This window comes from Odontesthes bonariensis, chromosome 23 (genome assembly GCF_027942865.1).
Source record: "Odontesthes bonariensis isolate fOdoBon6 chromosome 23, fOdoBon6.hap1, whole genome shotgun sequence".
NCBI lineage: Eukaryota > Metazoa > Chordata > Actinopteri > Atheriniformes > Atherinopsidae > Odontesthes > Odontesthes bonariensis.
In genome coordinates this window covers 6564276-6577172 of record NC_134528.1, presented here as the reverse complement: position 1 = coordinate 6577172, position 12897 = coordinate 6564276, and the positions used below count along the sequence as shown (strand labels likewise).

Below are 12897 nucleotides of genomic sequence, written 5' to 3'. Positions count from 1 at the left end.
TAACACCAGCAGTGTCAACCTGCTTCAACATTGATCCAGACTGAGACTCCTTTTTGGTTACAAAGAAAGAGACTATATTAGGTTTGCTTCTGTTGTGTTAAGCAAACTCTTAAAGAATTAAATCTAGAAATGTTGGTGCATTAAATCATAACTATTTGCATGGTTGGCCACAAACAGCTGGAAGGCTTTAAGATAAGTAAGCTGAGCCTTACAGAACAGGCACCACAGTTTGTTGTAACAGACACTTGAACGAGTCATGGCATAGTGACGTTTATGTCCTCATTATGTTAGCAGAGGTAGAAACCTGCCTTTGTGGCCCCCATTCAACCCCTGCACCATGCAATTATCTAATTCTCACAGTACACTCAGTGCTATAATATCACCAGTCTGACTGACCTGAAATTAATCCTCATTGAAATTATTGGGCTCCTGCTGTCAAGCTTGAAGGTGACCTGACCATAAACGTATAGGCTCCCCTTTCCAATGGGAAAACTATGCAATGGCTCTGGGCTTATCGTGACCTGTTTATGGAGTTACTGGTTTCTGGATCATGAGGCCGAGAGAGAGCCAGAAATGAGGGGTTAGAGGGAAGAGACGCATGTACAGAAGAACAAACAGAGAAAGCGGGTCATTCTGGCTACAGAAACAAACCCCAAAAAGAAACGGACACTGTGACCCAGAGAGATCCAGAAAGAGCCGTCTGGCTCATCTCATCCCTTCAGTGGAATAACACATACAGACTATGACCTCAGAATGTGGCCAGTTCTCTGAATGTGACTGCTGAAAGATAATATTCCAATGACAGCCTCAAATTCTTCTAAATTATCTTTATATGCTCAAATACTTGAGCTCAGTAGTTTCCTTACCTCAAAAATCCATCAAGGCACTTTAGTTCCCGTTTGCTTGCATGCACATTAAGCTGTCAGCTTAGTTTATACCAGACTTTATCATCATCTACAGCCATGATGAAAACCATCTCTTACTAAGTGCTCATTATATAAAAAGCAAACTATAATAGTCTCTCAAAAATAGCTGTGCTCCTTAGTCCAAAATCATTCATACGCTGAGTAAAGCTCAATGATTATATATGATGACGAGATTATTTTAAAAGGTTTCATGTATGACTGGGTGTAGGAGGACAGCAAATTGTATGGAGGTTTAAACCTCCAAAGATTTAAAACTTTAAAACAGAAAAAAAAAACATCTAATTAAACATTTAAAACAGATAGTCTTTTATTTAATCAGCAACTAGGTTTTTGAACAATACAAACTCTCCTGAGAAAGGTAGAATCAGTCAATGAAGCAGGTGCACCAAATCATCTGAATTCCTTTTGCAGTCATTGTCTCTGAAGTCCATCTTGAACCTGCAGCAGATCTAAGCTTCTTTATATAAAGTGTTGCTCCTATTGAGATATTCTGAAGTATTTCTAAGAATTGTGATGTTTACTTATAATGTCTCCTAAAAAGAGCAGATCCTGGTAAAAATTGAGTCATGATCAAACATTTTAGGCCCTAATCCATTAAGACTTCAGGGGACCCTTTGGAAATGGGCACATAAATGTTAACAGGCTCAGAAAGCTCCTGAAGTTAAAAGGTGTGTGGCCAACAACAGTGGGTAAAGATTTCACGTCAGTTTTCAACGCACAGGATACGTTTTTTTGCATCGCTTGCTCACACACAGGGAACTGTGACAATAGCAAACACAAGCATGAAGAAAACTAAAAGTAATCTTACATCAACAAGTAATGCATACTGTGTATTGTCTTGTTTATGGTAGCACCTTGGTATCTGTCCATGTCAAAGCTAAGAGAGAGGGATTTTGAGACAGACAGACATGCAGACAGACTTTCCTGCTGTTCTCCTTACTGTGTAACCTAACTATAGCTGCACTGAACAATCTATCACATCTATCTTTTCATTCTATCACACAGCCAGTCCTCTTATGAAAACAACCAAAGAGGTTGTTTTGTCATACCCGAAAATATAAATCATAATAATCATAATCATCTAAAGCGCCACCCCTACTAACTCTTATGAGTTTCTTTTGCTTTGGAGCGAAAGTCATTCTGAAGTGTTTCCTTTCATAACACAAAGCCCTCTTAAAGAGCACATTGACATTTTTTTTTTCCCACAGCTGACCAGAGCGAGAGCCGCCAACATCTCAAAGTGTTCCACATATTTCTGAGTTTTCCCCAAGTAGCAGAAAAATGCAATAACACATACACGTGTGTTTGTGAGGTGCAAACGCAGCACAGTTGCAGAACCCTGTTTAGATTCTTTGGTGGTCAGAGGCCCAGGCTTCTTTTACACTTCCTGCTCCTCCATAAGTGACTCATGTTTAATTCCACCTTTCCACTGGTTTTCACTTCTATTCTTGATCCTTGTTTTGATTTCTTGTCTTTGTTTTGAGTTCCTATGGTCTCCCAGTGTACTACTTCATCACACACTAAAAGTGTTTTGTTAAGGTTAGGAAAACATCTTTTTTAGGCCTTGAAATGCACAATTTAAATAAACTATATTCTGGAAATCTCCATTTTCCGGAAACCTTACACATCCAGTAGTTACACTTTGGGGGCATCCTCTGAGCTCATGATAGTTTGAATGTTTGTTTGTTCATTTATGAAATATTTACAGGCCAATCAATGTTGTCACCTATATATACTGGACAGCAGTCTTTGAGAAACATGAAAGACAAGACATGCTTTCAACATTTAATATCAAATATCTAATGTGCAAGAATTACAGAAGTGGGGTCACTTGCAAAGTACAGCTTCCGATTTAATCAACAGAAAACCTAATTATGTAAAAATGTAACCTCAGTCGCTATAACTGAACTGAAACTACATTATTTGATCAGACCTACTAATTTCAACAGCACTTTTTAAAATAATCTGGCTCAAAAGACATCATAAATCATAATAATCATAATCATCTAAATTATGATGCTCACATAGGTACAAGTGTCAGTCACTTTTGTGTTCATAGCTAACTTAAGAAGCTTTCTACTGTAAATCACCCCAAGCAAAGATTCTTCACTAGAAATCTTAATAAGAGCAAGATTTTCTTTTGTACAGTTCTTTAACGGCCTAAATACTAACTTAGATACGAACCAGATGGAGTTGTTACCCAAAATCCTCTGGAAAGTCATCCTTGGAAAGTTTCTGGAATAAGTAAATGACAGTTCATTGGAAAAAACTATCCGTCATAGTCAATCATGGTAAACTTCAACCAATCATAACATTGAACCACTACCAGCAGAGCCAGTTGGTATGTCAAAAACATTTTTTTATCTATTTAAAAAACATCTTTATTGTAAATCTTTGTTCAGCGTTAAATTAAGAAATATCCTCCAGCTCATACATTACTTACTGTATGCTAAGGCCATCTTCTATAATGATGTGAAAATGTGATAAGGACCCAAATGCAAAACAGGAAGAGCAGGTGGATAAGTAACTAACAGGTCTAACAACTCTCAACACAGACAACAGACAAACAAAAAGACCCACAAGAGGACTGAAAACGATGACAGGGATCTTGCAAATAAGAATGGAAACCAAGGACTATATTTACACAGGAGAATAATCACTGACAAGATGCAGATGAGGTAGTGCAGCAATGGAACCCAGATGCAAAACACAGGGAATACCAACTCTCACTAAACAAAACAGGAAATGAAGCAAACACTAACTGAGCATAAAACAGAAGCTTCAGGCCTTGACTATAACACTCCAGATATTGTTTCAAACAGGTATTTTTCCTCCCATTTGGAAAAAACAGCAAATTCCTGACACGGACACATAAGAGTCACACAAACGCTGAAATAATCATGCTGGGCCAATAGGTGGAGAGAACTTCTACATTAATGACACGTCAAAAAGCATGCCTAGTAAGCTGACTCTCCTTTGGCAAAAACTTCAGAACCTAAACAGTTGTTTGTGCAATGGCAAAACCAAAAGACAAGATTTGGTTGATTTAGAGTTGCTGCTCAGTGTGACATTACAGTACTAGGCAATGAAAGCCTGGGAAAACATCAGAAAAGCTGATACATAGTTGTTCCAGATCCCCAAGGCTTCCCTAAAGAGAAAGCTATACCTCATTCTGAATCACTTACAAATTATTTGAATTTATGAAGTGTGCAAAGCTAATCTAGATCTACCCATGAATTAAATGACTGGAAATGATTTTGTCGTGTCCACTTCATTTCAAAAACTTGGATAAGCCATGGTGGTGTTTTTATGAAATTTGAGTTTTCTGGCGGGAAACTTACACGGCTGGACAAATGAATCTTACTCATTAATTATTATACATGATTGATCATTTCTTGACGCTATTGATTAGATACAGAGGAGCAGCCTCAGAGAAATGAAATAATAACACGCTCAATGATCACAAAAAGAACAGCTCACTTTTAGAGCAATAGGGAGATGGATGTTAAGGCCACATGTATGTGTTTGAAAACATATTTGCACAGACTAGCATTTGTCATGTATATGTGTTCCAAATATGTCCAAAACAAGTTATGGGACAAGTATTATAACTGAAAAATAAATTTTCTTCCAAATGCTCTCAAGCATTTGTTTATCATCGGGTGTTAATAAAATGTCTTCTGGCTGCTCTAAACAAAGAAAAACCATTAAATTCTAAGATTTGCCAGACACACACTGCCGCCATCGTAATCATTGCTATCAAAATTAAAGTGAGTTATCAGACAGTGGAATGTTTTACCAAATAAATGAAAGTTTTGCTGTTGGTATTGAAGTTTCTTGTTCTTTCCCCCTGCAGCCTTGTTGGCGGTGTCCTCCCGCCTCCAATCCCCTTCTGCTTTTTATCTCCCCCCCTGCTCAAACACTACTCCAATGACCCAACATCTGGAAGCAGCACCCTCTAATGATCACCAAGTAAACTGCAATGACAGAAAGGAGCACACAAAAAGGAAAGACACTCAAGCTCTGATTTCCAACTTCTCAGAGACAAGTCGCAATATTTTTTCTTCTTTACTTGCTGCCCCCATTGAGCCGTTTTTATGCCCTTTCTCAGCCGTTCCTCACGCTTTCTCATTTCCTCCTCTTCGCTTTTGCTTGATGCATGTGCCGTCTGACAAAAGACACACTTCCTCTCCTCCCCTCAATCTTTTCATCTTTGTCTCATTCCCTCCTTCCTTGTTTGCCATAGAGAGAGATCACTGAGACAGGAACCATAAATAGGGGGCCCCGGCGGCTGCCGCTTCTTTTTAAACCACCATCAAAGATATTCATCATCATCAGGCTATTGATAATTAAAGGGTATTGAGCTCTTTTATCCCCTTAGAGAAGCATGCGCTCATGCATACATCTTTCTCCGTCCAATCCACCTGTCCCATTGTGCCAGACACCTCTGAGAAGCTTTTTTCTCCTTGTTAACAACAAAAGAGTATATAAGACAGAGAAAAGGGGCATGTGAAGCAGGGCTGAGTGATGCTGTCAACCCGCAGACCACTGAGGAGAATGCACAACTCTTTGTACTATATAGAGAACCATCACTCAACACTTTGAACTCAGAAAAGTGGCCACTCTCTACGATAATCTGTGTGTTCTGCTGCCGCTGTCAGGTAGAGATGATAAATAATCCAGACTGAAGAGGCCTTGATTGGTTCTCTAAATTACAAACCAGTGATTGTCTATCACTGACAAACCTGAAATAATTTAGAGCCTCAGACTGCCTCAGACGTGCATCGAAAAAACAAAAGCTTTAAAGCAGCAATGCATATTGGGAGATTTTGCAAGGAACAGACAGCAAATAAAAAGATAAATTATTTTGGAGTTCAGGGTAAACGCTTTGCTCAGTGGAGGAGCTTCATCCTCCTGAAGGCTCTAGTTAATAGTTTAATGGCATCCTCGAGCTCCAAGAGAGCACAAAGGGGCACAGGCCTCTAGCTTACCTGTAGTGATTAGCATTAACAGATCCAGCAAACAAAAACAGAAGTCAAATATATCAAAAAGTGTTGGGAATAAAGGAAAAATACAAACTGAAGGGACAGTTGATCTAAAGGGAAACTTGAAAAGGATTGGGAAATTAAACAAGATAAGAAGTGGACAGGGTCGAAAAAAGGAAATAAATGAAAATAGAGAGGAAAAGACAGACGTTGGGGAACAATAATGACTATTTCACTCACACGAGAGAGAGAAGGGAGACTTATCTGTGCGACAGTAAAACGCTGCCTTCAGGCAGCTGTCAGCCGAGCTTCATCGAAGGATCTTTCTCTTCTATCTGCCTCTCACTCACTCACTCTGCCGTTCCCGCTTTGCCATCAGTATACAGCAAATCAATCACCCTCCTGCAGCTACAGCTCCTCCTGTTTAATACCCATCTATGATGTGACATCTGCAGATACCTTTTGATTAACAGGAAGTTGATAAATACAACACGGTTTACAAACTGTAGCCGGGGGGTAAAATTCACGACTTGCTGCCACACAGCTACATTTCAGCTCAGTCTGAATTCATCTTGTGGTGGATAGGTGTGGAATGGCATCCACTTGGTGTGTGTGACTGTGTGTACAGTGTTTATTCACATGTCTCTTTCAGCGTGAGAGTTGATTCTATAAATACAAGGTGCTGAAGACTGCAGTTCAGAGATTAAAGGAAGGCAAGTGGAAAGTGAGGAGTGGGAGAGGAAGAAGGGATGGAGCCATTTTCCAACTCAAAAGTGGAGGAATAGTAGAGATTAAGAATCCATCTGGTGTCACCAATCTCTACTTTACAACCTAACTACAAAGCTCACTACTTTGTATCTCCATTCATCAGTGTGATACTTGCTAAATCATAGCCGAAACCTGCTTATCCTCTTCTGCACCGGGATGATTGATTGAAGCGCAGATCACCCATAAAGCTCGCCTCAACTTGCAAAGTTTCCCCCTCCAACAACTCAGACTCTTCTCAGCCAGGGATTAAACGAGCTAATGAGGGTCGAAGGCTTCAGTCATCACAGATAATTCACCCATCTGTATTACTCCTATCGAAATATTTGCATGGAGCGAGTTGCTTGCCAAAGTCTGTTTCAAAGCTCTGACCTACTTAAGTTGCTTTAAGCTGAAGGATGTCAGTGCAAAAGAGCACTGACTGAGACAGGAGGTTATGAAGAGTGAGTGCTGCTACTGACGGGGTTTACATCATAAGTTCCTGTTTACATTACACAAAAATCCTTTTTTTCTTTGCTCATTTCATGTGACTTATGTTATTTCAGCTGTAAAGCTTGTTTATCAGGGTGGCAAGAAGGCAGACTAGTCAAGGCCCAAGTCAAGCTCCATGGTGCTGATGAGAAAGCATGGAAATAACTGACTGATTAACTGACAGTACCTTGTATGGAATGACAACCGCAGAGCCACCACTGATGCCTACAATCGGCAGAGCTGTCTGAGTGGAGAGGAAGTCCAGGATTTGTGCCACTTCTGCCACCTGAGGATGAACAAGAGAAACAATTGTGTTGCATGACGGAAGATAAAAATCTTGCACACAGTGTGCCCATTCGATCAATTCTGATGACTGATTTAGTTTAACACGTTGTCAGGCGAAGTTCAGATTTCATTTTCAGATCAAAACAGACATTGTTAAAAAAATACCGATATCGATTGCAGCAGGGTATAAACACTTCAAAGTCTCAAGAATACAAAAAATGCACCTTTTTATATCATGTGATGTATCAGAGAAACTAAAAATGTGAAGATCTATAGCTCCAAAGCAAGTTGCTGAATTCAATCTGACGAAGAAGCCTGTGTCTTTTTGTCTTTAGGCAATTTTTCATATACATCATTTGAACTGGAAGATTTTTTTCACACAAACACCAGACAGCGAGCTCCACCATTGGGGATGAGTTGAACTGTTGTTCAGCAGGTGGCTGAGGTGAAGATACTCAGGAAACTGAAGGGTATCCTGGTTAATAAGTCTCACCCGCTGCATGACCTTATGCATATAAGGTGTTTCAGGAGAGCACCTTCAGCCAGAGACTGATACCTCCCCAGTGCAGGAATAAATGCAGCAGGAAGTTGTAGCGTGCTCTCAGGAAAGACAGAGAACGGAGATGTTTACCTTAACCTTCCCCCCTTTTTCAAATGTCTTGACATCGAAAACATTCCACTGTTTATGACCCTTTCAATGGATTACCCAAAGGAGATAAGGACCCAGATGTGAATTCTAACCTACTGGAGTTCCTTTGTGAGATTCTCTCCTCCACGCCAGCCACGCATAATAAATTATGCAAACTGACACCCTCTGACAGAGAAACAAACCAGGCTTGCTCTTCTTTCCTGGTCTGTTACAAGGAATGTTCAACTCTCCACTTTTCCTTAGAAGAATAGAATCAACCCTAATCACCCCTTTTCTTGACATAAACTGTTGAAATCGGAACTGCATAAATCTACAGATCATTTTGAAACATTCGCCATTCTTTTACATGAAGTATTTACCAAGTTATGGGATATTGGATTTAATAGAATCCCTTTCGTGGAGCCACAGCGCCCCCAAAGGACATGGATAACGGACACCCTTCACTATGTCAGCCTAATGACCATGGACAATTTCAACTATGGATGTTTAATGTTCTCATTATGTGCAATGCATAACCTAATAGTGTTTAATTCCACAGGTATTGCCAAACAGCTGCAGATCATTCTAATTAACAGTAACCAAAAGTTGTCATACTATTTCTATCATGATAATATGAAGTATTGTATGCTCCATGCTCATATGTGTGTTTATGCCTGCTCGTATGCAACATTATTGTCTGTTAGAAACATTATATTATCTAAAATCAATGTCATATGAGTTAAATACGGTATAAGGAAGAAGCAGGAATTCTCCCCCTTTTTCCTCATAAATTCAGCGTGGTCAAACCCCCTTTTTTTCGTTGGGTCAAAAGCCAGCTGAACTCTGATTGGACGAAAGCTGACATGTGATCTCCAGCTTAAAAAGAGAGGCGCGCATGAAATCAGCCTCTCAGTCTCTCATCATTTTTCTCTTTTATCCCTCACGCAACTCTTTTGTCCTCTCTCTCTGTAACTATTAATTACCATTTTTTTAGACTTCCCCTTTCTTTTGTATAAAAGTCTGGTCCAATACACGCGAGTGTGTGCCAACTCATACAGCCCGCCCAAGCCGCCACTTTCCATCTAAGGACGAAGAATAAAGACGAAGTCGATTCTACGTCATCCCGCTGGTTACCACGGGAACACCGCTTCGACACCAACTCATCAGAAGGAAAGAACCACGGGATCTCTTACGCTACTACGACAAAGTAAGGTGCTGGTTTGAGATCTTTTGAAGCCGTGGATAAAATGAAAACTTTCTCTGAAAGCGACGAATGAGCAGACCTCCGCGGGCAGAAGACAGTTGGCACAATATCCGTGTTACGAACCAGATTTAGTCACATTTTTGATAGGTAACCCTGTTAGTGAACTGCTTCTTTCTTCCCTTATATGCCCTTTTGAGTATCACCAATAATTCAAATTTCTGTCTCTTTATCAATTGTTTATACACCTATATACCTGTGCAATGTTGAATAAATGTTTGTATTACTCCATTTAAGAACGTCACGGACAGTTACTAAAGCCGACTATCACTTCAAACAGAACGTACGAATCAGAATGAGATTGATTATTAATTGATTAATAATTTAACATACCAGGATCGTAAGATTGTAACAGTTTCCTACCTGACTGTAACGTAAAGTAAAATTGTAGGTAGGTGGTGCCCTGCTATTTTCGAGGTAAATATTAATTAATAACGTGCCAACGCTACAAAGTCATTCCTGCCAGCAGCCATCTGGCTTTTTAATTTTGCAAATTGTCTACTTTTCTTTTGTATCTTGGACTTAGTGTTTCTTGGTGTACCGTAGTTTATAACACCCTCTATGGCAAATAAAAGTCAGCTAAAGGTCTTTCACCTCTTGTTCTGGGTGATTCAGGCTCAATCCTTCTGCTTCCTGCCTTGGGTTGGGTTCTTTATCCTGTTGTGGAATGGTAAATGCTTTGCGCTTACAGGATATAGTGCCTTTTAACCATGGCTATTTTCCGCAAAGTACTTTAAAACATCTTTCTTAATTACACATAGATTTATACACCACTTATTCTATCCATACAGTTATTTTTTCCTCAATTGTATGCATTTTGCATGCCAATGGTAGTGTATTTAAACAGGCTTTTTAAACCATGATATGCCTGCTAAAACAAGTCGATTAAATACTTTCGCATTGCCTGTAGTAGCATGATTACCCTCGGTGATCTGAGGGCTGCAGTAACAGTCTAACAACTTCTACTACCTACAAAGGGCCAAGTCTGTAAGTTACAATAAAATAAAGGGATTACATTACATTATAGTCTGCAGAACTCTCTAAGATAAATAGACAAGCTCATTATTTTATATTAGACCACAGATGTCAGCTTCCTTAACGGGACTAAGAATGAGTTGCCAGCCATCTAGCAGTCAGGTAAAATCGATCAGTCTCACCTCTTTTTAACTGCAAGTTGTTTCACTACCTCCCTGTGAGATTTTAATGTCAGCAAATGTGAGCTTTTTGAAAGAACAAGCTAACTATACTCATTCCTGTTACCCCAAGTGTAGCTTCCTCATTGAAAATGAACGTGTGCGTCCCATTGCTGACAATCGGAGCCAGACCTGATAAATAACCATGACTACAGCAGACACGAAACTGAGTATTGATTAAATACTTTTTTATTGCACTCAAAAGCTAACTGTTAGCAGGGATTTGTGGGATTCTTGACCCGAGTAAAAAGGGCTTTATACATGGTCACATACCCATGAGTTTCCCAAAGATGTACGTAGAGGGGATGGGACCCAACTTTTGGATTGATCAACTTATCAATTGTTACTTAGCAAACTTCTGATGCTTGATTTCTGATGAGCGTGCAGGAAAGGTTTTCTTCTGACAACACCATGAAGGTCGTTTTGGTGTGGCTGCAAAGTCAAACAGTACCTATGAAACCTAACCATAACATTCTTACTGAGTCTGTTAAATCTTCCTGAAGGTCTTTTGCAGTGAAATCAGGGTTTTTATCTACCTTTCAAGCAATCTAACAAGCAGTTCTTTCTGAGAGTTTTCTTGGTCTCACAGACCTCAACTTGACCTCCATTGGTGTCATTTCTTAATTACATTATGAACTAAGGAAATGGCTGCTTGAGCATCTTCTTATGGCCTTCTCCTGCTTTGTGGGCATCCGTTACTTTAATTTTCAGAGTGCTCTGCAATTGCTTCAATGTGCTGCGGCTCCTGATTATCAGGAAAAAGTTTAAAGAGCCAGAGAATTTAAAAAGCTTTGAAATGGCGGTGAACATGAATAAACGGCAACAAGAAATTTGGAAAGCCAAACTTTTGCATGATGATTTCATTAGATTTCTACATGAGTCATTTTTATGTCAGAGGGAAACTTTAAAGTTGGTATCACTTTGCGCATTCTTACTCCAGGGGGAAAAAATTTATAGCACTATTTGTTTTGCTTTTATGACTTAGTGTCACCTCTTTTCCCATTAAAATCGTAAACCATATCGACACCACAATTCAATTTCAGGAAAACATTACATGCTGGGCATCTCAGTTAATTTATCTTTGTAACTTAAGCTGACAAGAAAGCTGTACATGGAAACATTTGCAGTGACTATAAAGACAATATCTTATCAACATAAGCCAAAAATGTGTAAAATTCTATTCACCTGGGCACCCGCACCTGAGCCCACATCATCCTCAAACACCACCCCATGCAGTTTCTCTGTTGCCATGGTATCACAGAGATGTGTAAGGAGGTCACGGGGGTTGGTGTCATTGACCAGCACGGTCACAGGGCTGACCACCACGGGCAGATCGACAAAGTTCTCCCCGCTGAGACGACCTCTGACCTCATTCTGATAGCTGGAGCCGCTGAACACCACCGCCACGTTGATGGACGACTGGATGAGGAGAGGCCGTGCCTGCAGCGGCGAGGTGATGAGGAGGAGGAGGAGAAAGAAGAAGACAGGGGTCCAAGGAGAGGCCATGTTAGCAGCCTACTGCCTGGAAAGGAGAGGAAGGAGGGTGCTGAAAGAAGAGGAGAGAATGAAAGCCAAGATGGCGACAATCGAATATACAAGCTGCTTTACCTTTGTAATGTTTTTGACATAGTCATTTATAATTCATCATTACATATTCATCTTTTATTTTTCTTCTCTTGTCTGTCTGTCTTTCTGACCCTTTTGTATGACAGTATTGGCCCTGCATTTAGACTCATCATGAAAACTGTGTGTGAATATGTGTCAAAGTCTGCGTGGATGTAATCCTTCATAATCCATCCCCAGTGTCATAACTGTAATCACCTCTCTATCTGCACATCTCTGAGTCAACACACACACACCAGGATGCCATAACTGTCGCACAGGTCCTCAACCCCCATCACTGGGATTACATTACATTACAATACTTCAGACAGCATGTCTCCAAAAGCTGTGATTTCATCAGCCTATCCTCAGCCATTCACAAAGCAACAATCCTAAACACTGTTTAGATAAGTACATTATTACATAATAATCTCATAAACCAATGTATGCCCATGTCAAACTCAGTGGCGGATTTTGTATTTTTCCAATTCAGGGGCCACATAAAAAGGGCCATGTTGTATATTTCACCAGTCGTTCATTGTTTGTTGTTACAGTTTATGAATGGAAGAAAGATTTTCAGAAAGTAGACATCCTCTCTACCTTTAAGTTTTCTGCTCTCTTTACTCTCCATGTACATATGACATTATTGTTGTCATTAACTTGTGTTTCTCTTTCTCAGGTGGTATCCCTGGTCTGGTGTTATGGTCCTTGTTGCCCCCTCTTTCCTGTCCTCCCAAACTCCAACCTGTTGAGGCAGATACCCGCCTTGGCTGAGTCTGGT

At 40.0% G+C, this 12897-nt stretch overlaps 1 protein-coding gene across 1 annotated transcript in view; it reads right to left on the bottom strand.

Annotated features, from left to right (window-relative positions):
• The window catches only part of LOC142373848 (glutamate receptor ionotropic, NMDA 2C-like), a 65965-nt gene that overhangs the window by 41739 nt on the left and 11329 nt on the right, over positions 1 to 12897 (bottom strand). The window contains exons 2-3 of the mRNA XM_075457292.1: positions 11700 to 12060; positions 7335 to 7433 (exon numbers count right to left, since the gene is read on the bottom strand). Coding sequence (XP_075313407.1) covers positions 7335 to 7433; positions 11700 to 12020 — 420 coding nt within the window. The 5' untranslated portion in view covers positions 12021 to 12060. The remainder of the gene's footprint in view (positions 1 to 7334; positions 7434 to 11699; positions 12061 to 12897) is intronic.